The 26,165-nt window shown below is 44.2% G+C and overlaps 1 protein-coding gene across 2 annotated transcripts; it reads left to right on the top strand.

Moving 5' to 3' along the window:
- Nucleotides 1-8,868: 8,868 nt before the first annotated feature.
- Nucleotides 8,869-20,075, top strand: LOC123404728 (coatomer subunit beta'-2). 2 transcript variants are annotated; one of them, XM_045098676.1, is made up of 26 exons: nucleotides 8,869-9,145; nucleotides 9,417-9,437; nucleotides 9,524-9,585; nucleotides 9,703-9,757; nucleotides 10,383-10,419; nucleotides 10,495-10,820; nucleotides 10,928-11,059; nucleotides 11,140-11,288; nucleotides 11,672-11,740; nucleotides 12,013-12,163; nucleotides 12,254-12,319; nucleotides 13,069-13,257; nucleotides 14,087-14,227; nucleotides 14,320-14,394; nucleotides 14,597-14,773; nucleotides 14,878-14,969; nucleotides 15,056-15,172; nucleotides 15,247-15,361; nucleotides 15,439-15,510; nucleotides 15,974-16,170; nucleotides 16,261-16,354; nucleotides 16,776-16,882; nucleotides 17,069-17,234; nucleotides 18,800-18,884; nucleotides 19,539-19,603; nucleotides 19,701-20,075. In XM_045098676.1, exons 1-25 carry the CDS (start codon nucleotides 9,143-9,145, stop codon nucleotides 19,556-19,558), a joined length of 2,718 nt encoding a protein of 905 aa, XP_044954611.1. In that variant the 5' UTR covers nucleotides 8,869-9,142; the 3' UTR covers nucleotides 19,559-19,603; nucleotides 19,701-20,075. The 2 variants fall into 2 exon arrangements, with proteins under 2 accessions (XP_044954611.1, XP_044954610.1); XM_045098675.1 differs by lacking the exon at nucleotides 8,869-9,145 and having other exon boundaries at nucleotides 9,383-9,585.
- Nucleotides 20,076-26,165: the final 6,090 nt, after the last annotated feature.

Raw genomic sequence — 26,165 nt, 5'->3', positions numbered from 1 at the left:
TTATGTGATGTGATATGGCCAAAAGGATGTGATGATATATATGTGATGTATGAGATTGATCATGTTCTTGTAATAGGATTCATGACTTGCATGTCGATGAGTACGACAACCTGCAGGAGCCATAAGAGTTGTCTTAATTTATTGTATGAGATGCGACGCCATGTGATTACTTTACTTTATTGCTAACTGTTAGCCATAGTAGTCGAAGTAATAGTTGACGAGACGACTTCACGAAGACACAATGACGGAGGTCATGATGATGGAGATCATGGTGTCATGCCGGTGACAATGGTTATCATACCGCGGCCCAAAGATGGAGATCAAAGGCGCAAGATGATATTGGCCATATCATGTCACTATATGATTTGCATGTGATGTTTATCATGTTTCTATATCTTATTTGCTTAGAACGACAGTAGTAAATAAAATGACCCTCACTAAAATTTCAAGAAAAGTGTCCCCCCTAAGTGTGCACCGTTGCGAAGGATCGTTGTTTCGAAGCACCATTTGATGATCGGGTGTGATAAATTCTAACGTTCGCATACAATGGGTGTAAGCCAGATTTACACGCGCAAAACACTTGGGTTGACTTGACGAGCCTAGCATGTACACACATGGCCTCAGAACACGGGAGACCGAAAGGTCGAACATGAGTCGTATAATTGATGTGATCAACATGGAGATGTTTACCATTGATGACTAGTCCGTCTCACGTGATGATCGGACACGGCCTAATCGATATGGATCATGTATCACTTAGATGAGTGGAGGGATGTCTATCTAAATGGGAGTTCATAAAATAATTTGATTAGATGAACTTAATAATCATGAACATAGTCAAAAGGTCTTTGCAAATTATGTTGTAGCTTGTGTTGTAGCTCTACTGTTTTTGATATGTTCCTAGCGAAAACTTAGTTGAAAGATGATAGTAGCAATTATGCAGACTAGGTCCGTTAACTGAGGATTGTCCTCATAGTTGCACATAAGGCTTATGTCTTTAATGCACCGCTCTGTGTGCTGAACCCCGAGTGTCGTCTGTGGATGTTGCAAACATCTGGCATACACGTTTTTGATAAGTACATTATAGATCAGTGCATAATGCTTAAACGGCTTAGAATTGAGGCGCTAAAGACGTTCCGAACATCGCGGGACATACGAGATGTTCCAAGGGATGAAATTGGGATTTCAGGCTCGTGCCGTTGTTGAGAGGTATGAGACCTCCGACAAGATTCTTTGTCTACAAAGTAAGGGAGAAAAGCTCAATCGTTAAGCACGTGCTCAGATTGTCTGAGTGCTACAATCGCTTGAATCGAGTGGGAGTTGATATTCCAGATGAGATAGTGATGATTCTCCAAAGTCACTGCCACCAAGCTACTAGAGCTTCGTGATGAACTATAACATATCAGGGATAGATATGATGATCCTTGAGCTATTCGCGATGTTTGACACTATGAAAGTAGAAATCAAAAGGAACATCAATTGTTGATGGTTAGTAAAACCACTAGTTTCAAGAAGGGCAAGGGCATGAAGGGATACTTCATAAAACGCCAAACTAGTTGCTTCTCTAGTGAAGAGACCCAAGGTTGAACCCAAACCCGAGACTAAGTGCTTCTGTAATGAGGGGAACAGCCACTAAAGAGGAACTACCCTAGATACTTGGTAGATGAGAAGGATGGCAAAATCGACAAAAGTATATTGGATATACATGATATTGATGTGTACTTTACTAGCACTCTTAGTAGCACTAGGGTATTAGATACCGGTTCAGTTGCTAAGTGTTATTAACTCGAAATAAAAGCTACGGAATAAACGGAGACCAGCTAAATGCAAGGTGATGATATGTGTTGGAAGTGTTTCCAAGGTTGATGTGATCAAATATCGCACGCTCCCTCTACCATCAGGATTAGTGTTAAACCTAAATAATTGTTATTTGGTGTTTGCGTTTAGCATAGACATGATTGGATTGTGTTTATCGCAATACGGTTATTCATTTAAAAAGAATAATGGTTACTCTGCTTATTTGAATAATACCTTCAATGGTCTTACACCTAAACTGAATGGTTTATTGAATCTCGATCGTAGTGATACACATGTTCATAATATTGATGCAAAAAAGATATAAAGTAGTAATGATAGTACCACCTACTTGTGGCACTTCCATTTGTGTCATATTGGTATAAAACTCATGAAGAAGCTCCATGCTGATGGATCTTTGGACTCACTCGTTTGAGACATGCGGACCATGTCTATTGGTATAAATGCATGAAGAAACTCCATGCAGATGGATCGTTTGGACTCACTTGATTTTGAATCACTTGAGACATGCAAATCATACCACATGGGCAAGATGACTGAAGGCCTCGTTTTCCAGTGAGATGGAACAAGAAAGTAACTTGTTGGAAGTAATACATTTTTTGATGTGTGTAGTCCAATGAGTGCCGAGGCACACAGTGGATATCGTTATGTTCTTACTTCACAAATGATTTGAGTAGATACTATTATATTTACTTGATGAAACACAGGTCTAGATTATTGAAAGGTTCAAGTAATTTCAGAGTGAAGTTGAAGATCGTCGTGACAAGAGGATAAAATGTCTATGATATGATCATAGAGATGAATATCTGAGTTGCAAGTTTGGTACACAATCAAGACATTGTGGAAATTGTTTCACAACTAATGCCACCTGGAACACCATAGGATGTTGGTGTGTCCGAACGTCATAGCAGCGCCCTGTTGGATGTGGTGCATACTATGATGTCTCTTATCGAATTACCACTATCGCTTTTGGGTTAGGCATTAGATATAACCACATTCACTTTAATTAGGGAACCACATAATTCCGTTGAGATGACACCGTATGAACTATGGTTTGGAGAAACCTAAGTTGTCGTTTCTTAAAAGTCTGGGGCTGCGACGCTTATGTGAAAAAGTTTCAGCCTAATAAGCTCGAACCCAAAGCAGATAAATGCATCTTCATAGGACACCCAAAATAGTTGGGTAAACCTCCTATCTCAGATCTGGAAGCAAAGTGTTTGTTTCTAGAAACGGGTCCTTTCTCGAGGAAAAGTTTCTCTCGAAAGAACTGAGTGGGAGGATGGTGGAGACTTGATGAGGTTATTGAACCATCATTTCAACCAACGTGTAGCAGGGTGCATGAAGTTGTTCATGTGGCGCCTACACCAATTGAAGTGGAAGTTGATGATAGTGATCACGAAGCTTCGGATCAAGTTACTACCAAACCTCGTAGGTCGATAAGGACGCGTACTACTCCAGAGTGGTACGGTAATCATGTCTTGGAGGTCATGTTGCTGGACAACAATGAACCTACGAGCTATGGAGAAGAGATGGTGGGACCGGATTCCGACAAATGGTGGAGGCCATGAAATCCAAGAGATGGATATGAAAACAAAGTGTAGACTTTGGAAGAACTACTTGATAGTCATAAGACTATTAACTACAGATGGATATTTAAAAGGAAGACAAATGATGATGGTGAAAAGTCACCATTAAGAAAGCTCGACTTGTCGCAAAGATGTTTCCGACAAGTTCAAATAGTTGACTACGATGAACACTTTCTCACTCGTAGCGATGCTGAAAGTCTGTTGGAATTATGTTAGCAGTTGTTGCATCATTTATGAAATCTTGCAGATATGATGTCAAAATATTGCATCCTCGACAGTTTCATTGAGGAAAGGTTGTATGTGATACAACCAGAAGGTTTTGCCGATCCTAAAGGATGCTAACAAGTATGCAAATCTCCAGCGATCCTTCTATGGACTGGAGCATGCATCTCGGAATTGGAATATACGCTTTGATGAGATGATCAAAGATTTTGGTTTTATACAAAGTCTATGAGAACTTGTATTTCCAAAGAAGTAAGTGGGAGCACTATAGAATTTCTGATGAGTTGATCGGAAATGATGTATAATTTTTGGAAAGCATATAGCGTTGTTTGAAAAGTGTTTTTCAACGGAAAACCTGGATTGAGCTACTTGAACATTGAGCATCAAGATCTATAAGGATAGATAAAAAAAATGCTTAATAGTACTTTCAAATGAATACATACCGTGACAAGATTTTGAAGGAGTTCAAAATAGATCGGCAAAGAAGGAGTTCTTGGTTGTGTTATAAGGTGTGAGTATTGAAACCTGACCACGGTAGAAGAGAGAGAAAGGACGAAGGTCGTCCCCTATGCATTAGTCGTAGGCTCTATAGTATGCTATGTCGTGTACCGCACCTGAAGTGTGCTTTGCCATGAGTCAGTCAAGGGGTACAAGAGTGATCCAGGAACGGATCACTTGACAGCGGTCAAAGTTATCCTTAGTAACTAGTGTTCAAAGGATTTTTTTTCTCGATTATGGAGGTGGTAAAAGAGTTCGTCGTAAAGGGTTACGTCAATGCAAGCTTTGACACTAATCCGGGTGACTCTGAGTAGTATACCGGATTCCTATATTGGAGCAGTTATTTGGAATAGTTCCAAATGGCGCGTGGTAGCAGCATCTATAGGATGACATAGAGATTTGTAAAGCACACACGGATCTGAAAGGTTCAGACTCGTTGACTAAAACCTCTCTCACAAGCAAGATATGGTCAAACCACATGGGTGTTAGTTTCATTACAATCACATAGTATTGTGAACTAGATTATTGACTCTAGTGCAGGTGGGATACTATTGGAAATATGCCCTAGAGGCAACAATAAATTGGTTATTATTATATTTCCTTTTTCATGATAATTGTCTATTGTTCATGCTATAATTGTATTAAGCAGAAATCATAATACATGTGTGAATACATAGACCACAACATGTCCCTAGTGAGCCTCTAGTTGGCTAGCTCGTTGATCAATAGATGGTCATGGTTTCCTGACCATGGACATTGGATGTCATTGATAATGGGACCACATCATTAGGAGAATGATGTGATGGACAAGACCCAATCCTAAGCATAACACAAGATCGTGTAGTTCGTGTGCTAGAGCTTTTATAATGTCCAGTATCATTTTCTTAGACCATGAGATTGTGCAACTCCTGGATACCGTAGGAGTGCTTTGGGTGTATCAAACGTCAGAACGTAACTGGGTGATTATAAAGGTGCACTACACGTATCTCCAAAAGCATATGTTGGGTTGGTACGAATCGAGACTGGATTTGTCGCTCCGTGTGACGGAGAGGTATCTCTAGGCCCACTCGGTAATGCATCATCATAATGAGATCAATGTGACCAAGGAGTTAGCCACGAGATGATGTGTTACGGAACGAGTAAAGATAATTGCCGGTAACAAGATTGAACAAGGTATATGGATACCGACGATCGAATCTCGGGCAAGTGTCATACCGGTAGACAAAGAGAATTGCACACGAGATTGAGTGAATCCTCGACATCGTTGTTCATCTGATAAAGATCATCGTGGAACATGTGTGAGCCAACATGGATATCAAGACTCCGTTGTTGGTTATTGGCCGGAGAGGTGTCTCGGTTATGTATGCATGTTTCTCGAACCCGTAGGGTCTACACACTTAAGGTTCAGTGACGCTAGAGTTGTTATGTGAATTGTATATGTGGTTACCGAAGGTTGTTCGGAGTCCCAGATGAGATCCCGGATGTCACGAGGAGTTCCTGAATGGTCTGGAGGTAAAGATTCATATATAGGAAGTGGAGATTTGATCACCGGAAATGTTTCGAGGATCATCGGTATTGTATCGGGACCACCGGAAGGGTTTTGGGGGTCCACCGGGAGGGGCCACCAGCCCCGAAGGGACACGTGGGCCAAAAGTGGAACGGAACCAGCCCCTAGATGGGTTGGTGTGCCGCCCACCAAGGCCCAAGGCACACAAGGAGTACCCTAGGGCGTGGTGGCTGCCTTGGGTGGCAAGCCACCCCCTAGGGCGCCGCCCCCTCCTCCATCTAGGGCCGCCGCATCTCCTAGGGTTTCCTTAGGGGTGGCGCACCCTCTCTCCCTCCCTCCTATATATAGTGGAGGACTTGGGAGGGGCTGCACACACCTGATTCCATCTCCCTCGACACAACCCTACCTCTCCACCTCTCCTCATCCGCGGTGCTTGGTGAAGCCGTGCCGGAAAGCCACGAACTCCATCACCACCATGTCGTCGTGCTGTCGGAGTTCTCCCTCAACTTCTCCTCCCTCCTTGCTGAATCAAGAAGAAGGAGACATCCTCGGGTTGTAGGTGTGTTGAACGCGAAGGCACCGTACTTTCGGTGTTCGGATCGGATCTTCCGCGATTTGAATCGCCGCGAGTACGACTCCATCGACCGCGTTCATAGTAACGCTTCCGCTTTGCGATCTTCAACGGTATGAAGATGCTCTCCCTCACTCGTTGCTAGCTTTTCCTAGATGATATTGGTGTGACATACGATTTTTTTTGAATTATTACTACGATCCCCAACACATGGGATTAGTTATACCCATGCCTCCCACTATCCCACGATCACCGCACGCATTAAACTATGCGGGGAACCCCAACTGGCGGCCCGCGCGTGGGCCGAGACGCGTCAGGCCAGGCCTGTGGCCATGTCCCGACATGCACGTAGTGGCGGGTCCGCCACCCACCTCAGCCACACATGGCACGCGCCAGCCGGCGCCAAGACCAAAGCATCGCCGCGGGCCCGAGGCGTCGTGGTGTCTGGCTGGGCCACGGCGGACTGCCGTCCCAGCCGTCCAACGACACGTGTCTCTGCTCGCCGGCTCTGGCAGGCGCAACGGCTTCAACAACAACTTCGGGTGCGGGGGAAAAACCGCTGCCCCCCTCGTTTGGAGGCCTCAAGACCCCAACGGTTTCGCGGGCTACTAACGGGGATACAACCCTGGGTATACTAAAGCAGAGAGAACCCATCTCCAAGCATTTAGGGCCGACTGCACCCCCGGGCCGGCTGGCGGTAGCCGGCCCGTCTGGCCGACTCGCAACACGCCGATTGGCGGCATTCGGCCTGGCCGGCTGGCCCGTCGCCAGCCGGATGGTCGGCTCCCATCCCATCTAACCATACCCTCGTACGGTGACAAAACCCGACGCATGATGGAGAGGCGCTCGTGGCAACACTACGCGATGACAAGCTCGACGTGGCCACAAGCGTAATGGCGTAAGGGTGAGCGAGGGTACAAGGCCCCGATCACCGTTGAGGCTGACCAGGTGAGACAACCATGTAGCCATGCTTACCCTACCTACTCCCTGACGACCGGCGCATTAGCCGCTACGACCCACGACCGGCGGGCCCCGCGCCGGACAAGACCCGACAGCCGGCGGGCCGTGCGACCAGCCGAAGAGGCTGGCAACTGGGTCCCACCTCCTATTTTACCCACACCATTATACACCTCAGGCTGCACTATAAAGCCTCATCTCAGCCCCCAGAGAGGGGACAAGCTCAATAGGTTCACACGCGACACACATAGAGAAACACACACACCACGGAGGCAGCGAGGCCGACAGCAAGAGCTCCATCCCCCTCCTCACGAACAGCTCAAGGATCACCATTTGTACCGTGGTCTCATATAGTCACACAGGCAGGACTAGGGGTTTTACCTCATCGGAGGGCCGTGAATTTGGGTAGATCGGCGTCATGTGTGTTGCGTCCACACCCATTCCCAGTTGCCGCCGGCGCCCGTCGACACCAAACCAAGATCTAAGCCACCCCCTGGCATCTGTCGCGGAAATAACATGACATGGAGCCTTTCTGATGTGCCCAGAAGTTGCATAAGCGGAAGTACCTCTATGGGGAGCGGTAGTACCGCCCACCAGGGCCGGTCTCTCTTTTGCTTATAATTTTCTTCTCGTATCCTCGAGGGATTTTTCATTTTTGAGCGGAAGTACCGCCTAGGGGGAGCGGCAGTACCGCTCCAGCGGTACTGCCGCCCTCCCCTACTACTCCACATTTGCTTATTTAGTTCTTGTGGTGTCTTTGTTCCCCTTCGTCAAAACTAATTGGAAGTACCACTTGGAGCTGGACGGTAGTACCGCTCAGGCAGAACTACCGCCCCTCTGGCTGTGTTCTGTCGCGTGTGGTGGCCGGTACTTCCGTGCAAGAGGAAGTACCACCCACCTGCACGGTACTACCACTTAGCTGAGACTTTGGGCGGAATAACGACGAGATTCCCCCCACTATAAATAGAGGTCTTCTTCTCCAAGGATACCTTACCTTTTTTTCCTTCAAGCTCCATTGCTGCTCCTAAGCTCAAACTTGCCCGATCTCTCTCCCTAGCCACCGATTCTTGTTAATGCTCTAGGGTTTGGAGGAGAAGGCCTTGCTCCACACTTCCACCAAGAGAAAAGTTGCCCCCCATTAATCCCTCGCGGATCTTGTTACTCTTGGGTGTTTGAGAACCCTAGACGGAAGAGGTCACCTCGAAGCCATATTTCGTTATGGTGAAGCTTCGTGGTTTCGTTGGGAGCCTCCAATTCAGTTGTGGAGATTGTCCAACCTTGTTTGTAAAGGTTCGATCGCCGCTTTCAAGGACACCACTAGTGGAATCACGACATTCGCATTGTGTGAGTATGTGAGGAGAATACGGTGACCTTAGTGACATCTTGGTGCTCATATTATTTTTGAATTTATTTCAGGAGTTCTGGCGATGCATATTTAGTGAGAGGAGGCGTTTCCGACAACGACAAGACGCCTACGATGTCTTTGGAAATCTTAAGATAATATGCCGGCTTAGTCTTTTGAAGATGCTTATAGAGGCAGAACGTGCATGTGCACATTCATATGAGTGAGTATATGCGTATATACGTGAGCTCTCGGGTCTATACAGTGTTAAAAGAAAAGAAAATTACAGTCTCATCTACCGTTGCTTAGCTACTACGTCAGCGGTAGAAGTCAACATCGGAAAGGCAACAGTGCAACACACGCGCGCGCACACACACAACCTTCAGATCCAATCGACCATACTACTGCCTCCGGGCGACCGAGACCCGTTTGCCATCACCCACTTCCTCCTTCCCTCCCTTCCTCCTTCGTTCGCAAATCTTCTCTTCTCCACGCCGCGCCCTCCCCCCTCCCCCTCCCCCTCCCGGTCCGGCGAGAGGCCGGCCACCCACGCGGCTCCGCCTCTCACGCTCCCGCGCCCACAAACCCCCTAGGAACCTCGTCCTCCCGAGGTTCCCGCTTCGGCGCGCTTCCGAGCCGCCACAATGGTACGTGCGCCTACCTCCCGCAAACCGCTCCCTCCCCGCCTCTCCTTGCCGTTTACACGCGAATGCGATCCGAGATCAGGCGATGGCGAGGTTGGCCGTCGCCTAGTGCGTTCGTATCTCGCGCGGGCTGCGCCGCGGCCGCCGCCGCGGCAGCGAGATCCGCCGCGAGACATGTCAAATTCCCGGTGGATCTGGGGTTCTGTTGCGTTATGTACTGACGTGATTTCCCTTTTTCGTGTTTTTTTTTGGGTGATGGCCGTGAATGTGGCAGCCGCTCCGGTTGGATATCAAGGTAATCGCAATGCCTCTTACTGGGATCTACTCGGTGAATGTTTGGTGTGGTGTCGCTTATGTCGGTTTTCTATTTGGTTGGATCAGAGGAAGCTCGCGCAGAGGTCGGAGAGGGTCAAGTCCGCGGATCTGCATCCGACAGAGCCATGGTTAGTGGGCAGTTCGTGTGATGTGAATATGATCTTGGCTACGAAATTCACGTGCGGCTGATCAAAGCTTCCACCAATCCGTGGTAAATAGCGTGACCGTTCTCTTGTGCTACACAGGATTTTGTCGAGTCTTTACTCGGGGAGTGTCTGCATCTGGAACTACCAAACGCAGGTAGGTGACTGTTCACAGCAGCCCCCGCCTTCATAATTTGCCTTTGTAATTTTTCAGCTTAACTCTCACTCGTAACTTGTACTCCCTCTGTAAATTAATATAAGATCTTTTGGATCACTAAAGTAGTGATCTCAGAGATCTTATATTAGTTTACAGAGGGAGTATGTTGTATTGAAACTAGATATTCCCATTCCTGTATAGAAATGAAGATGTACTTAGATTCGAGTTGTATATTTCTGAAACGCGATTTACGGTCTGTATAGTAATGAGCTAGGTGGTATGCCACTGATAATGCCTTTTCGTAGAAGGGCAAAAGAGAGAGAATATCGAACATGTGTAGATTAGCGATTACATAAAATCTAGAGAAAAAAAAACTTCAATGGCGCTTTTATAAAAAAAATGTACCGATGAGGTTAAAAGAAACAAGGAACTTCTATCTGTTTTTAGGTAATTGCTAATCTACATCTATGCCACTTTATTGTAAGGGAACAAAGGGGCAGAGGAGGCAGAAAATGAAAATACATCTATTTTTCTTCTTCTTATCACTAGACAATGGTGAAATCATTTGATGGTATAACTTGTCTTAAGACTTGACTGACAAAAATATTTTTATGTTTATCCCTAGACAATGGTGAAATCATTTGAAGTCACAGAGTTACCGGGTATGCTTTCCTACCTAATTGCTTACTTATCTTGCCTGATATACCATCATTTTGATATATCATGTCTATTTGCAGTTCGTTCGGCTAAATTTATTGCACGAAAGCAATGGGTCGTTGCTGGTGCCGATGATATGTTTATCCGTGTGTACAATTACAATACAATGGATAAGGTCAAGGTATTTGAAGCTCATACTGATTACATCAGGTGTGTGGCTGTTCATCCAACCCAGCCTTTTGTGCTGTCATCATCAGATGACATGTTAATTAAGCTTTGGGATTGGGATAAGGGTTGGGCGTGCACTCACATATTTGAGGGGCATTCTCACTATGTGATGCAAGTCACATTTAACCCAAAGGATACCAATACTTTTGCTAGTGCTTCCCTTGATCGCACGATAAAGGTTTGTATTTGTTCCACAAAAAGTTGCTGGTTAAACTAAGTCCTGTTTTGCATCTTGGTCTGTACCCTGCCCGATATCCTAATATTACTGTTTGACGTGAACTTCAGATATGGAGTATTGGTTCTCCTGATCCTAACTTCACATTAGATGGCCACTCAAAAGGTGTGAACTGTGTTGATTACTTCACTGGTGGTGATCGACCATTTTTAATTACTGGCTCTGATGACCAGACTGCAAAGGTGTGTTATCTGCAATTAATTGTGCTATTGTGAGGGTATATTAGGATTGATCTGACATATTACTCAATTTGTTGGATCAGGTTTGGGACTACCAAACCAAGAGCTGTGTTCAAACACTTGAAGGACATGCACACAATGTGTCCGCCGTCTGTTTCCATCCGGAACTACCTATTATAATTACTGGCTCAGAGGATGGCACAGTTCGCTTGTGGCATTCTACAACCTACAGGTATTGTCTCTCGCTCTCTCTGTCTGTCTGTCTCTCTCTCATATTATGATATACTTGGAGATGATACTAACAGTGCGTTGTCTGAAAACCAGCTTTGTTTTACTAACATCTGTCCAGTTACACCCCGTGCTGTAGTTTCTATTTTTATTCTACATGTTTTTTGTTTGCAAAGATAGTAATATCTTCTGCACTGGACCATACACATTCATTATTTCGCAACTCATGCCATTTTATTTCTTTAAATTGGCAGTGTAGATATTGCCTTGTTCATGAATCATGAGCAAGAATGTGGTCTATTCTTAGTTCTTCCATTTCTCCTAAGCATTTAATTATTTCTTTTCTTCTAGAACAAGTGAATAACACTTTGTTTGATGCACTCACAGGCTTGAGAACACTCTTAATTATGGCCTTGAGCGAGTTTGGGCTTTAGGATACATGAAGGGATCGAGAAGGTAATGAATATTTTGCTCTTGCTCCATGTCAGTGCTATGGTGATATGGTCAATGTGAAGGGCCATTACACTGAATATCATGCCTTCTCATCTGCCACTGAAGCTCCACACACAGTATCAATCCATTTTCTTTCTCTGTGACACAGTTTCCTACATTGTGTTGCTAAACTGTTTGTTACAAAAAAAATCTTCACTGCAAATGCAGAGTTCATGCTTTTATTAACTTGTTCTTTCCTTCCAAGTTAAGTTAGTGATATAGAATATTTTTTTTAGGATTGTGATTGGATATGATGAAGGGACTATTATGATCAAAATTGGCCGTGAAGTTCCGGTTGCTAGCATGGACAACAGTGGAAAAATCATATGGGCGAAACATAACGAAATCCAAACTGTTAATATCAAGACTGTTGGTGCAGGCAATGAGGTTCTTCTTCTTCACCATGTTAATTTGTTGAAGGCTTCCTAATTTTGGTATAAGCTTTATGTATGTTCTGTAACCTGTATCATTTGTCAGATTGCTGATGGTGAGCGATTACCGTTGGCTGTGAAGGAGCTGGGAAGCTGTGATCTTTATCCACAAGTAGGTTATATTTTACTCCCTCCGTCCCAAAATAAGCGTCGCTGCTTTAGTATAAAATTTGTACTAACTTAGTACTAAATTTGCGTCACTTATTTTGGGACAGAGGGAGTATATCACAGTGAATGCCTCATTCACATAGTGATGCTGTTATTTGTCAACTAGATGCGTGTTTTTTACTCCCTTGTTTCTGATTGGTCGATTTTTTTTTTGTTTAAGCCAGATTCACATTACTATAGAACATGTAATCATGCATGCTATTTTTTAAAATTCAAATTTACTTTAAAATGTGCAGGATTGTGGGTTACTTTTGGTGTAACCACACTTTTACTGTTTTACATATAGATATCGTGTTACTTCCGGCATTTACAGTTGCTGTGGTATGATGAAGCTCTTCTACTGAAATGAAATGCATATGTTCATGATTAGTAATAGCACAATATGGAATTTAGTGTTGGTTTTGAATTGAACTTCGATGGGTTAAAGAAGTGCGCATGATGATGTTATGACTTATGACCACTAAGAGATACAACTTGCACATTAGTAAGAGATTCTTCTTTACAACTTGCACATTAATAAGAGATTCTTCTTTACAACTTGCACATTAGTAAGAGATTCTTCTTTACAACTTGCACGTTACTTTGAATTAACAGGAATTTATCTCCATGTTAAATAGCAAACGTTCTTTGTAGCTTTAATTGTCTGTTGTTCCATTTTCATTTGCAATTTCATAGCTTTAATCTTCATTTCAGAGCTTAAGGCACAATCCCAACGGGAGATTTGTTGTTGTATGTGGAGATGGAGAATACATAATTTATACAGCATTAGCATGGAGGAATAGATCATTCGGGTCTGCACTTGAATTTGCTTGGTCATCTGATGGCGAATACGCTGTGAGGGAAAGCACCTCGAGGATAAAGATATACAGTAAAAATTTCCAGGTTTGTACTAAGTAAACATCTCCATTTCCCTACCATTGAAGTATTGATATGTAACTATTATGGTTCTCTCTTTGAGAAACATCTATGGATAAGAGAACACACACTGCTATAACACAGATTCCATTATGTGTGCTATTCCCGTCTTCATACATGAATGAAACCAGAACTCCTGCAATTTATAGATGGTCAATCGATATTTGTTCTTTCTCATAAGACAAGGGCTGTTTGTCCAACTAACCATACAACTTGGCTGAGCATTTTTTTTAATAATGGTAGACAGGTCAATTTTATTTTGTTTCATCTTATCGACAAAGACTTAGCCATGGACAGGGGTGCGTGGAAGTTAGCTATCCACGTTCCAGAGCCATGACTTGGTTTCGAGATCTTATGGGTTTCAACTCTAGCCTACCCCAACTTGTTTGGGACTGAAAGGCTTGGTTGTTGTTGTTGTTGTTATCTTGCTTTCACAATTTCTTATCTATGTGAAAAATGAAAACAGGCATATGTTAGAAACAAGGATAAATATTTTCTTATGTAACTCAAAATTGCAAAGTAAATATATGACATGCACAAGTATTTTCCGCTGCTGGTTCAGGATCAGGCTGGGAACTTGAGCATTTGGTATTGGTAGTCAACATATTGTATTTTGCATGTTATTAACTTCTATTTCTATTAAAGTGACGTCAATATTGGATTGTAAGAAGTATGTGAATGCTTGAGCTAGACACTTGCTGTGTGGAGGATGAAAGCTAACACTTGAACAACTATTTCCATATGTCAAATCTTTGTTACTACAAAACCTGAAAGATAGATTATCTAATAATTTCAGGAGAGGAAAAGTATAAGACCAACATTCTCCGTCGAACGTGTGTTTGGTGGAGTATTATTGGCTATGTGTACAAATGATTTCATCTGCTTTTACGACTGGGCGGATTGCAGGTTGATACGTCGAATTGATGTCAATGTGAAAGTAAGTTTATTGTGTTGCTTCAAGAATCAAACACCTTTCCATGCCATCTGGTATGTTATGCGGCTAAAAAAAACCCTGCTGTTCTCTTGTAGAATCTCTACTGGGCTGACAGTGGTGATTTGGTGACAGTTGCAAGTGATACATCATTCTACATTTTGAAGTACAATGTGAGTTCTGTTAAGAACTGTGTTGCCATTTTTACAGTTTGTAATTATGTGACAAGTGACATCTGCAGCATTATTTACAAATGTTCTTTTGCTGTGTTAATTTTGCTAAGACGTCAGCAATTCTTACATCAAACACTTCTATGCAATTGTTTTTCTAATCTAAAAGTCTGTACTAATACAACATTATCTCTTTACCTTCCAGAGGGGTGTTGTATCTTCTCATTTGGACGGAGGGGGTTCAGTTGGTGAGGAGGGTGTGGAAGATGCCTTTGAACTGCTTCATGAGATCAATGAACGCATCCGAACTGGGCTATGGGTTGGCGATTGTTTTATCTACAATAATTCTTCATCGCGGCTTAATTACTGTGTAGGAGGAGAGGTGAGTGTTTTTATCATATCAAAAGGCGTTTTTATGTATGATCCCAGTTAGATCATTCGTTACCGTTTGTATCGCTCCAAGTCATACGGCTCCATGTATTACAGGTCACAACCTTGTTTCACCTGGACCGGCCAATGTATTTACTAGGATATCTTGCTAACCAGAGCCGTGTCTATCTTATTGACAAGCAATTTAAGTGAGTTTTATCTTTATTGCTCTGGTATTCTTTTATGGTATCAACTCACAATAAACTTCTGAAGCTAACAATTTTTCTTGTTGTAGTGTTGTTGGGTACACTTTGCTCCTTAGTTTGATTGAGTATAAAACACTAGTGCTGCGTGGGGATTTTGATCGTGCAAATGATATTTTGCCATCTATACCAAAGGAACAATATGACAGGTGCCCCATGTTCTACTATTTGTTGTACTTCGCAGTTTTGGCCTCGGCATACTAAGATAACCTTTTATTTTCAGCGTGGCACATTTCTTGGAATCACGGGGCATGTTGGAGGAAGCCCTTGAGATAGCAACAGACTCTAATTACAGATTTGACCTGGCAGTTCAGCTTGGCCGCGTTGATGATGCAAAGGCATAGTTGACTATTTTTTTCACATTTCCAAGAAAGTTCCCTCCTTTATTCAAATATTCTGAGTAGTTGTTTTGCAGGCAATTGCTATTGAAGTGCAAAGTGAGACCAAGTGGAAGCAGTTAGGGGAGTTAGCTATCTCAACTGGAAAGGTACACAGCTACTGTGTGTATCAGTTACCTTGTATGCTCACTATATACTGTGCTAATGAATTGGATTGTTTTGCCATATCACTTGAGTTTAATAATTATTGATAAATGGATGAGCTAAAAGCTAGGATTAGGCAGAATACAGCCTAATATAATACGGCATGGATGTAGAGATGTATGAGAGCACAGTTTTGATGGAAAGGCTGTGCTTTAGTTGTTGCGCAAGATCATGTTTGAATTGGAAATGCTGTTTTCATTCATCATATGCTCTTCAACCTTAATTTTAACAAAAAAAGGAAATGTAAAAGCTAATAACTCAGCGGTGGAATGAGTCTTTAAGTTGCATTCTAGTAACATTGCCATGTCATGTTTCTATCTTGTACTAGGGTGCAGAACCTATATAAGTCACATCCTAATAGCTTTTCCATGTTATGTTTTTCTCATGTGTCATACAACTTTTTTGCAGCTCGAGATGGCAGATGAGTGCCTTCTGCATGCACTAGATCTCAGTGGTCTATTGCTTTTGTATTCATCCATTGGGGATGCTGAAGGGATAACAAAATTGGCATCTATGGCTAAAGAACAAGGAAAGAACAATGTTGCGTTCCTTTGTTTGTTCATGCTAGGCAAGTTGGAGGAATGCCTTCAATTGTTGATTGAAAGGTATGTCGTTTTAGTGAGACTGTCCTGTTTCATACATCACTTCTTCAAACAAGCTATTGTATGCTAACTGTGGAACTGTTCTCTATACAGCAATCGCATTCCGGAAGCAGCATTGATGGCGAGATCTTATCTTCCGAGCAAAGTCCCTGAGATTGTAGCATTATGGAAAAAAGATCTCCAAAAGGTACTGCCAGTCTTATAAATTCTTTGTTTTTGTCCTAGTTTCCAGGCCTTCATGATAACAGCTTGATGTTAAACTGTAAGTGCACACATCTCCTCAGCACAAATTGTTACTTCAACATAGTTGCACATTCAAGCATGTAATTATAGTTCATCAATTCCATGATATGGTTCAGCACTAGCAGTCACAGAGTTGGATTATAATGATGCTTCAGATTCAATAAGAATAATATCCAAGCTAACTCTAATACACTAAATTCAGGATGGTTACCTATTGTTTGAGTGATGATGTAACACTAGCCGGAATCATGCTTTGCTATTAGTTGATTTCTCTCTTTTTTGGACTTATGCTGCACTTTCTCTAATGTCCAGGGGCGCACATCTTACAAACTGATGGTGTTTGCTTTGTTTCATATGCTTCATAGGTGAACTCAAAAGCAGCGGAGTCATTGGCAGATCCTGATGAGTACCCAAACCTATTTGAAGACTGGCAGATTGCTCTCAATGTAGAAGCTACTGTCGCCCCCAAAAGGTTTTGGTTCATTTATATTGTTAAAGCAATGTTTCTGTGAAGTTTCACTGATCACACTCTTTCATCAATGCAACTAGGGCTTGGATTTAGCTTTAACTGGAACATCTGATGAAATTGAAAATGATGCCAGTGCCTGTTTTTCAAACTACTAATTTGTCACCCTCTGACAAAAATCCTTTTTAACAGGGGTATCTATCCGCCTGCTGAGGAATACATGATTCATGCTGAAAGGCCCAACGAGAGTCTTGTGGAAGCTTTCAAGAACATGCATGTACAAGAAGAGGAGGACGTACATGAAGAGGATGCACACGATGAGGAGGAGCTATCAAATGAAAATGATACTGTTCAAGAGGTATTAATTACTCTTGCAGAAAAAGTTGCGAAAGCTGAAATTAGCTTCGCAATTAGGCTATCAATTCGTTATAAAATTTGACAGCACTATCCAACATATCTTTCTATTTAGTAGTTGGTTGCTGGCATGTTTCCATTAGAGGGGTAACATTTTCGCTTTCAGAGAAAATTATACATTTCCATTAAACTGATAATAAATTAATTAATCACGGGCACGAGTGTATGTTATAGTTGCAAGAAAATAGGCCTGCTCAGGAACCCGTGTGTGTGTGTTTTGCATCACCATCCACTTGCACTGCATCATCCTTTCCTTGTCTGTCAACTAAGACAATAACAATGGTATAAAGACTAAACGTTGAAGAGTTACTAATCATGATCCTTTCCATGAAATAGTCATTATCTGTTAGTGGGGAACCTTGTTTCGTTTATCTTCTTTCGGAAGATATCCCATGCTATTATCCTCTGGGCCGAAAGCAGTTTCTCTTATTGTGTCTGATTATAGAGAATAAGTGTATTCGTTGTCAGTGTGTTTCTACTATTCTTGGTTGTAAGGTGAGCTTGCCGAGCGGTATTTTTCTGCCATTTGATACTTTTCTTGGTGATACAAATTTCGCTCCAACACATTAGGGTGAGCTTACAAATGCACAAATTATTTGGTATTTTGTTTTGGACAGTGCTAGGGTGTGGACGTTCGTGCCCACCTCCCTTGTGTAATTCCTCGCCCCATTTAACGTCCCGGTGGCCGTCTCCTCGGTAGTCGACGTGATCTCAGCCCCCCCAATCCTCATCCTCTTCTTCTTCCTCTTTCGTCCTCCCCACTCATCTCCTCCCATTGGTGGTGCGCAAGAGAGTTTGGTCCCTAAGGCTTGGAACCGATTGCTCAGTATTTTGATTTTTAGTTTTATCTTTGCTTTGCCCAGATCCTCATCCTCATGCATTGTATGTTACTATATACTTTAATCTCTTTTGGGCTTGTTTGGATACACTTTGATCCAACTCAGTTGGCCTGGAAAGGGATATTTATTTTTATTTCGTATTTCCTGTTGCAATCCAAACAAGCGCCTAATAGGAATTATTTTACGTCTACACTGGGTAACCATCAAGGCATAAGCACAGTATTTTCAAAATCATAGTGATCTAAAACCTCAGTATTTCAATGCCTGGACAATGAATGCTTCTGTTATCTAAAAGCCAGTTTTTTCAGTTTGGTGTACAAAAAAGTGGTCAAGACCTCTTTTTGAAGTACTGTGAAAATACTATGGTTTATAAAACTGTGGTATTTGTTGATCCCAAACACACCAAAGTTGTCAAAACGGTTTATAAAACACCACAGTATGAATGAAGACCTTTAGAAAAAAACTATGGTGTATAAAAAATCATATTATAAAAAAACTGCAAAAGCTGAGCTGCCAAACGCAGCCTGTTTGGTACATAGTGTTGGTTTAGTCAGGTCTACTTATGGAAGGTACTGCATCTATTTTAAATGTAAAGATTTTTTATCTTCTTTTTTTGGTCCCCATCACATTCCATCCTTGCATAAATGATAACGCCATCTTGGTTCAACAGGTTTTTGAAGATGACGGAGCAGAAGAAAGCCAAGAAGATGCTGTTGAGGTTGCTGTGAATGGAAATGATAGTGAGGAACAGTGGGGTACGAACAAAGAAGAACCATCAGCATAAAAGCTGTAGTTGAGCAAGTGTACAGTCCCAAATCCTTTTTGGTCTTTTCTCCCAGTGCACCAATAATCTTAAGGAAAACCTGCTGCTGGATGATATTTGCCTATTCTGGAAATATAGATATCCTTCAGTTGCCTAACCATTTGACCTTTAGCTTTAGGGCAAACCTTTGATCTTCTGACTACCTGAAGTCGGATGAGTGTCCCAATAACCTGGGAGCTTGGGGGAGTTCAAATGACTTACGAATCCCATTAATTACGTTTTGGAAGCTAGCCCAACAATTTCTAAATAAAATCCTGTGAAACCAAACCTCTGTCCTTGGCCTATTTAACAATTATTTTTACTGTTTATGTGGCAACTAACATGTCATCTCTTCTTTGTTGTTTTTGCCCAGTTGATCGTGTCCACCAATATATATATGGCAAATATGGTAAACGGATGAGGTGTTTAATAGAGAACGAAACTTGAGGCGTGTAGCAATAAGTTTTTCGTATGCACATTGTTTAAAAAATTCTAGTTAATCTATCAAACAAGTTCATTAACTGGTTTTTGTGCCAAGTGTTTCTAATGGCTGCTTTGTTAACCTTCCAAAGTGTATGTTCCTAATGGCTGCCTTGTTGTTTTGCAGTGCTGACTCCTGACCAATAGTGGATAGTGGAACAGCAACCTGCTTAAGAGGTTCAGTTTGTAAAGGCAAGTCATCTTACAGAGTGCTGATCATACATTTTCGTGTAGCATCATATCTGTATTCAGCTAATGTGTTCAGTTACACTGTCATTTCTTGTTGCAGGTTTGTTACTGGGATGATGTAAAACCCGTTTCTCCTCATTCTATAAGCTTTCATGTGATCTAGGATTGGCTTATCCGGTTACAGTCTGGGCAGCAATTTAATTAGCACTTTAGTTCATGTTATAGAAAATTTTGCGATTCATTTCAAATAGATAGTCATCCGGGACGTTTCACAGGGTTGTAAGAGGCTGTTCGTTTGGAGATGGATTTTGTTTGGTGGTTGGAAAGGTGCTATATGTTACACTAAGTACATAGGGCAGTCGCGTGTCAGTTTGGGAACATTATCCCGGTCCCGTATGTAAACCTCAGATTGTTGAACACAGTTATCGGATGTGGTGGGGGCTCTGTATCTCCACTGTACAAGTTTGTTTGAAAAGTTCTCTGCCCTCAATAGTGCCTGTCTGAGGCTGTTGCCTGGACCGGGCAGGTCTAGCTGTGGCACTTAGGGTGCGTTTGGTTACAGGGATATCCTTCGACGGACAGGGAGAGATGCGGTGGGGGTGGGGGTGCACTGTGTTCGCTGGCCGGCCGCTCCTCTCCTCATGCCGTTGGCCGCTCTGCCCCGCCCTTTGTGTCGTCGGTCGCTCCTCTTTTTCCTCGAGTCGTTGGTCGCTCCTCTTCGCCCTTCGCGTTGCCGGTCGCTCCTCTCCTATGTTCGTGTTGTCGACAGCTCCTCTTCTATGTTCGCGCCGTCGACCGCTCCTCTCCTTCCTCCGCACAATCGGTCGCTCCTCTTCTACCTCCGCGTCGTCGGCCGCTCCTCTCATACCTCCGCGTCGTCGGCCTCTCCTATCCTTCCTCCATGCCGCTGCTCCTCCCGTTCCTCTGTCACCAGCCGGTCGCCTCCTTCCTTCGCGCTGCCGAGGTCGCACCCTTATCCTTCATTTATATCCCTTAAACCAAACAAACATGAGATAACACCACCCTTTCAACCAAACAAAAAAATGACTACCCCTAACCAGGTGGTTGGGGATGCCCTCAACCATCCTAGCATGTCTCTGCAACCGAACGCACCCTTAGAGCCTTTACAGCTGCGGTGGGTAAATCCGGACCCTCAAACTCGTGTGGATGTGCCTTATACCTGTGTTCCTTATATTTGAAACCTTAAAGACGATGCAACGCTATCTAAAAGCCGATCAATCACATGTAGTTCATTGGGTTAACATTTCATCGTTGGACAAAAGATGCATTGTTCATTGTAGTTCAACGATGTGAAATCCATACTATAAGCTACTTAAAACATAGGTAAATTATAAACAAAACAACGAAGGATGGAGAAAATCATCATTTTCTTGCTGGGCCGTTCCCCTCTTTCGGTTGTCAATGCGGCTATGCTCCTCCATAGTTAAAATATAAACACAACAACAATGGATGGAGAAAATCATCATTTTCTTGTCGGCCCCTTCCCCTTTCGGTCATCTATGCTGTTAGAGCATATATCTCCATATGTGGTTTTGGTAATTGATGACAATTGCTATGGACTAATGGTTGCCTTAAGTTACATTTATAGGATTTGTCCATAGGCACTTCTTGAAATCCATCTGTTGGGTTCAAGGAGTTTATATGATGATCAAGATGGTATTCTAGGTATTATCCAAAGAATGGTGATAGAGACACAAGGTTGATCAAGATCTCAGACAAAGAGTAAATCAAGATGATCAACACACAAAGCGTACAAGATGTACCGAGAGGGATCAAGTGATCCCATGGTATGGTAAGCATTGTCCATTACGTGTTTGTGTACTAACTCATGGTCTTCGTGAGAGTTCTATGTGGGGTTAGGTGTGTTTCCATGGGCTTGCGTCAAAGGGAAGATCTCATACAACCCATGAAGTATGACGTCAAGTTGTGATCGTCATCAAGATTGCGATGTGCAAGTTCAAGTGGATCAGCACAAAGATATCATGCTTGAAGCTTGCCGTCCATTGTGGTGGCAATGGACTAGTGAAGATATGCTGAAGAGTGGCTCACCCATAGTGAGTATGGGGGAGCAATCAACTAGTCTTCATCAAGCCAACGCAATCAAGAAAGGTGGTCCATCTTGAGGAAGCCAAGATCATCATCATCTAGCTCAAGAGGACGAGGTGCAAGGTATAGGTTTGCCCTTGATAGGTTTTCTGTTTAGGATAGATTGCTGTACTATCAAGGGGGGCTCTCAAGTGAGTAGCTTGATCGTATCGTTCGTTGAGAGCTCAAACCATTTGCATCCTTGCATCATACTTCTTGGTTCTTGTTTGGTGTTTCTCTTTGTGAGTTTTAGAGCTTATGGTCATCTTCGTGACAAGCTCGAGTTCATCGAAAACGGAGTCCATATGCATCTACTATGATGTTTTCGATGTTGGAGTTTTTGCCGGTTCTTCATTCATAGAGGACTCACATCTCTATATCATTGGCATTTTCATATCTGCATGGTCTTAAGATTTCCAGTCGCTGTTTGGTTAGCTCTTGTCGTCCTGAATCCAACAAGCTTGGGTTTGCTCGATTCGGAACTCGTATGCGAAAGTTATGGCTATTTCAGTGGCGAGCGGTAGTACCGCTGGACCTAGTGGTAGTACCGCTAGAGCTGGCGGTAGTACCACTGTCCCAACGGTAGTACCGCCCCTGGTCAGCGGTAGTACCGCTCCAGGACTTTAGTACCGTCATCTTGGCGGTTGTACCGCGTCGGACTTTTTGCAAAGACTTTCTTGGCGGTGGTTGGCCCGGTAGTTTCTTTGCGCTACCATGGGCTCAGCGGTAGTACCGCTGCAGCCAGCGGTAGTACCGCTGGAGGGTGAGCGGTAGTACCGCTGCAGCCAGCGGTAGTACCGCCGGAGGGTCAGCGGTAGTACCGCTGGAGCCAGCGGTAGTACCGCTGGGCTCGGGCTGTAAGTGGGGGTAACGGTCTGATTCCGTCCCCCACTATATAAAGGGGGTCTTCTCCCCCCTTGGTCTTATCCATCTGTTGAGCTCTTGTTCTACCTCCATTGTTGACATTCTTAGAGCTTGCTAACTCTCAATCCCTCCAATGATTCTTGCTTGTTCTTGAGGGAAAAGAGAGAGGAGATCTAGATCTACATCTCCACCAATCACTTTCTCCTTCATGTGAGGGGAACCCCTTGGATCTAGATCTTGGAGTTCTTTGTGAGCTCCTTGTTCTTCCTCTCATATTTCTCCATAGCTTTTGTTGTTGTGGAGGGATTTGAGTGTGAGGGACTTGACCACTTCGTGTGTTCTTGCCATTGCATTAGTTGCATCGGTTTGAATTCTCCACGGTGATATGTGGAAGTGAGAAGTTGAGAAGCTTACTACCTTTGGTACTTAGTACCCTAGATATTGTTCTTCGTGGATGCTTTGGCGTCCTAGAAGCTTGGTGGTGTCTCGGAGCTCAATCATTGTGGTGGGAAGCTCCGGGCAAGTGTCGGGGTCTCCAATTAGGTTGTGGAGATTGCCCCGAGCAATTTGTACGGGTACCGGTAACCGCCCCCAAGGGTTGCCACGTGTACGGGTTCGGTGACCGGCCCCAAGGTTTGCCATTTGTACGGGTTCGGTGACCGTCCTCAAGGGTCCCTTAGTGGAATCACGGCATCTTGCATTGTGCGAGGGCGTGAGGAGATTACGGTGGCCTTAGTGGCATCTTGGGGAGCATTGTGCCTCCACACCGCTCCAACGGAGATTAGCATCCGCAAGGGTGTGAACTTTGGGATACATCATCGTCTCCCCGTGCCTCGGTTATCTCTTACCCGTGCCCTTTACTTATGCACTTTACTTTGTGATAGACATATTGTTTATTGTAATATATCTTGCTATCACTTAGTTGTTTATCTTGCTTAGCATAAGTTGTTGGTGCACATAGGTGAGCCTAGTTGTTTGTAGGTTTTGTGCTTGACAAATTAAACGCTAGTTTTATTCCGCATTTGTTCAAGCCTAAACCTTAATTATTTTAAAGCACCTATTCAACCCCCCTCTAGGCGACATCCACGTCCTTTAAGATGCGGCTATGCCCCTCTTGATGTAGGCGTCGACGTGAGGTGGTCTGTCGTTGGAGCTGGAGGTGGAGCCGCTCGTCAAGTCGGAGTTTAAGTGGTAGCTTCGGCCCGATAGCGTGCGAAGCAGGCGGTCCTGCTCTTGGCAAGGCGGGCCACCTCCTTGCTTGCCTCTCACTCGACGATGAGTCTCGTCGTGATTCGTGAGAGAGCGGCGGAGGCGCGAGGAGTGCGGTATCGGGATAGACCAGCGCGGCCGTGCGTTGTCGACGTGCGGTCAATGCCTTCCATGTTATTGTCCTCTTCCTTGCCCGTTGCCACTCGCGGCTGGGTGCTCATTCCTCGGACTCGAGTGTCCTCGTTCGCCCTAGGGCCTACGCGGACACGAGGACCCATCGGTGGTCGGGTACCACTTCCGGAACAGAGGGAGGTTGTCGGCATACGTGAAAGACGAGAGCGGAGTGGATAGAGCTGCGCCCCCGACCGGACGGGCCAGCGACATTGCCGGTGTTGCGTCGACGGGCGACATGTGCTGAGAAAGAAGATATGTCGTTGGCGCTGCCACCTAGGTCGAGTAGCGACCGCGTGAGGACGATGCGGAGGGCGACCTCGTCCACATCGATGGTCGTGGCGTCGGATTCTCCGCCGGATCGTCGCTGCTTTCGTTGCCGGCCATCGAATCGGAGGGGCATAAGTGGAGTGGACCGACACGAGAGTGAAGTGGAGTTCGGATTGATCGATGTCTAAAGTTTTTCGGATGGAGATATTTGTGGGGTCTGGGTGGGACAGGCAAGCCGATGTGGCGGACGCACTCAGACGACCACATATCCACCCTAAATTAAAAATTCCCTCTTGCTAGGGTTTTGGTTTCTTCAGGGACAATTTTTCGCCGTCGTCGAGATTGTCTTTCCCTACCTCCACACAGGATCTCCTGCCCCTATCTCCCGTCCCGGTGAGAGTAGAGTAGGTGGAGGGTTTAGGGCTACACCAACAAGATTTGATCGTGTTTTTTATTGGGCCAGGGATCAAGATGGCATCAAGCAGATCAACAGGATCTGATGAGGCAGGTTAAGCGAAAACTAACAAGGTGGAGAGGATGATGAGGGACTTGGGTCTGAGAGAAGAGGATCTTGACGATGTGGTGTTTGACGAGAAGGAGGCGCCCCCGGAGGCATCCCGATGGATTGCCCTAGCCAGGGTTCACTCATGCAAAATCTGTAGTCAATTCTGGTTCTTCAAGAACATGAAGGCAACTTGGGATCTTCCCCAGGAAGTAAAATCTAGGCCCGTGGAGAACAATATTTACACCGTCCAATTTTCCTGTTTAGGAGATTGGGAGAGGGTTATCCAGGATGGTCCATGGCACGGGATGCGGTGATCATCAAGCCGTATGGTGGAGTAACAAAGTCTTCTACAATTCCACTTGACACCATAGAAATCTGGGTTCAGATCCATGATGTTCCAGATCTGTACGCTCATCTCATGCCTTCTCTTGCAGCAAAAGTTGGGGAGGTGCTGTCACCGAGCCACAATCGCAGGATTTTGCTGGTAATTTTTACCGTGTTTGGGTCAGTATCAACGTCAGAAAACCCCTGAAGAATGCAGTATCCATGACCCGTAATGGTAAGCGTCAAATATACTGCCTCAGGTATGAGAAGCTGCCTCATTGGTGTGCTGTCTACGGTATGTTGGGTCACCTGTTTAAGGAACACGGAAGCGGAATACATCCACCTTCGGCTCTGGTTTTTAAAGACCTTAGAGCATAATGGGTAATGAGAACCGGGCGAGGTCCGGGTAATGGGTGTGGCCGTCGGGGTGGTTGCCGTGGAGGCCGTAGCAGAGGACGAGGCATGGGTGCACAAAACAACTCGCATCAGGAGGATTATGAAGACTATGATCAGCCTGAACATGCTCATGATTTGGAGATACACGAGGCAGAGAACAATAGAAAGAGGACCTCAGAGCCAAATGTGGGGCATTCAGCTTCACGTGATGGGAGTTGAGTGCATGCAGATCGTTCTGATATACTCGCACTGTCGCCTCTCTCGTTCCTGTCAGCCCAAGTGCAAAGAAGGATTTGAAGAGAACGAGGATGAATGAGGATGCACAGAAGAACAACTCATCTAAGAACATCACACAATCTTAAGTTGACCCAAAGCTGGCGGGCCAAATTGACGGGCACTACCAAGGCCAATGAGTGCCTTTTGCTCGAACTGTTATGGTGCGGGCAAAGCTGCCACAGTCCGAGAGCTTCACGATTTCGCGAGGAGATTTGTCCCTACCCTATTATGTATAGTTGAAACACAAATAGAAGGAGCTAGGGTAGAAGCATTATCGAGTACTTTGGGTTATGATAATTCATTTGTTGTTAGTAGTCAAAGGCGAAGTGCTGGCATTGGACTCTTTTGGAATAATTCAATAAAAGTTAAGATTCTTGGTGTGATAGCCTGGCTTATTAGGGATGATAGACTACTCATATCAATAAGGAATTCCTTCTTTTCTGG

Source organism: Hordeum vulgare, chromosome 6H, assembly GCF_904849725.1.
Source record: "Hordeum vulgare subsp. vulgare chromosome 6H, MorexV3_pseudomolecules_assembly, whole genome shotgun sequence".
Lineage (NCBI taxonomy): Eukaryota > Viridiplantae > Streptophyta > Magnoliopsida > Poales > Poaceae > Hordeum > Hordeum vulgare.
Note: the sequence above shows the minus strand (reverse complement) of the source record. Positions and strands in the feature narration are given on the sequence as shown.

Coding starts and splice junctions, on each gene's coding strand:
- LOC123404728 (XM_045098675.1), top strand. CDS start 9,398: ATGGCCGTGAATGTGGCAGCCGCTCCGGTTGGATATCAAGGTAATCGC. Junction 10,420..10,494: donor TGAAGTCACAGAGTTACCGG/GTATGCTTTCCT, acceptor GTCTATTTGCAG/TTCGTTCGGCTAAATTTATT. Junction 12,320..13,068: donor GCTGTGATCTTTATCCACAA/GTAGGTTATATT, acceptor TCTTCATTTCAG/AGCTTAAGGCACAATCCCAA.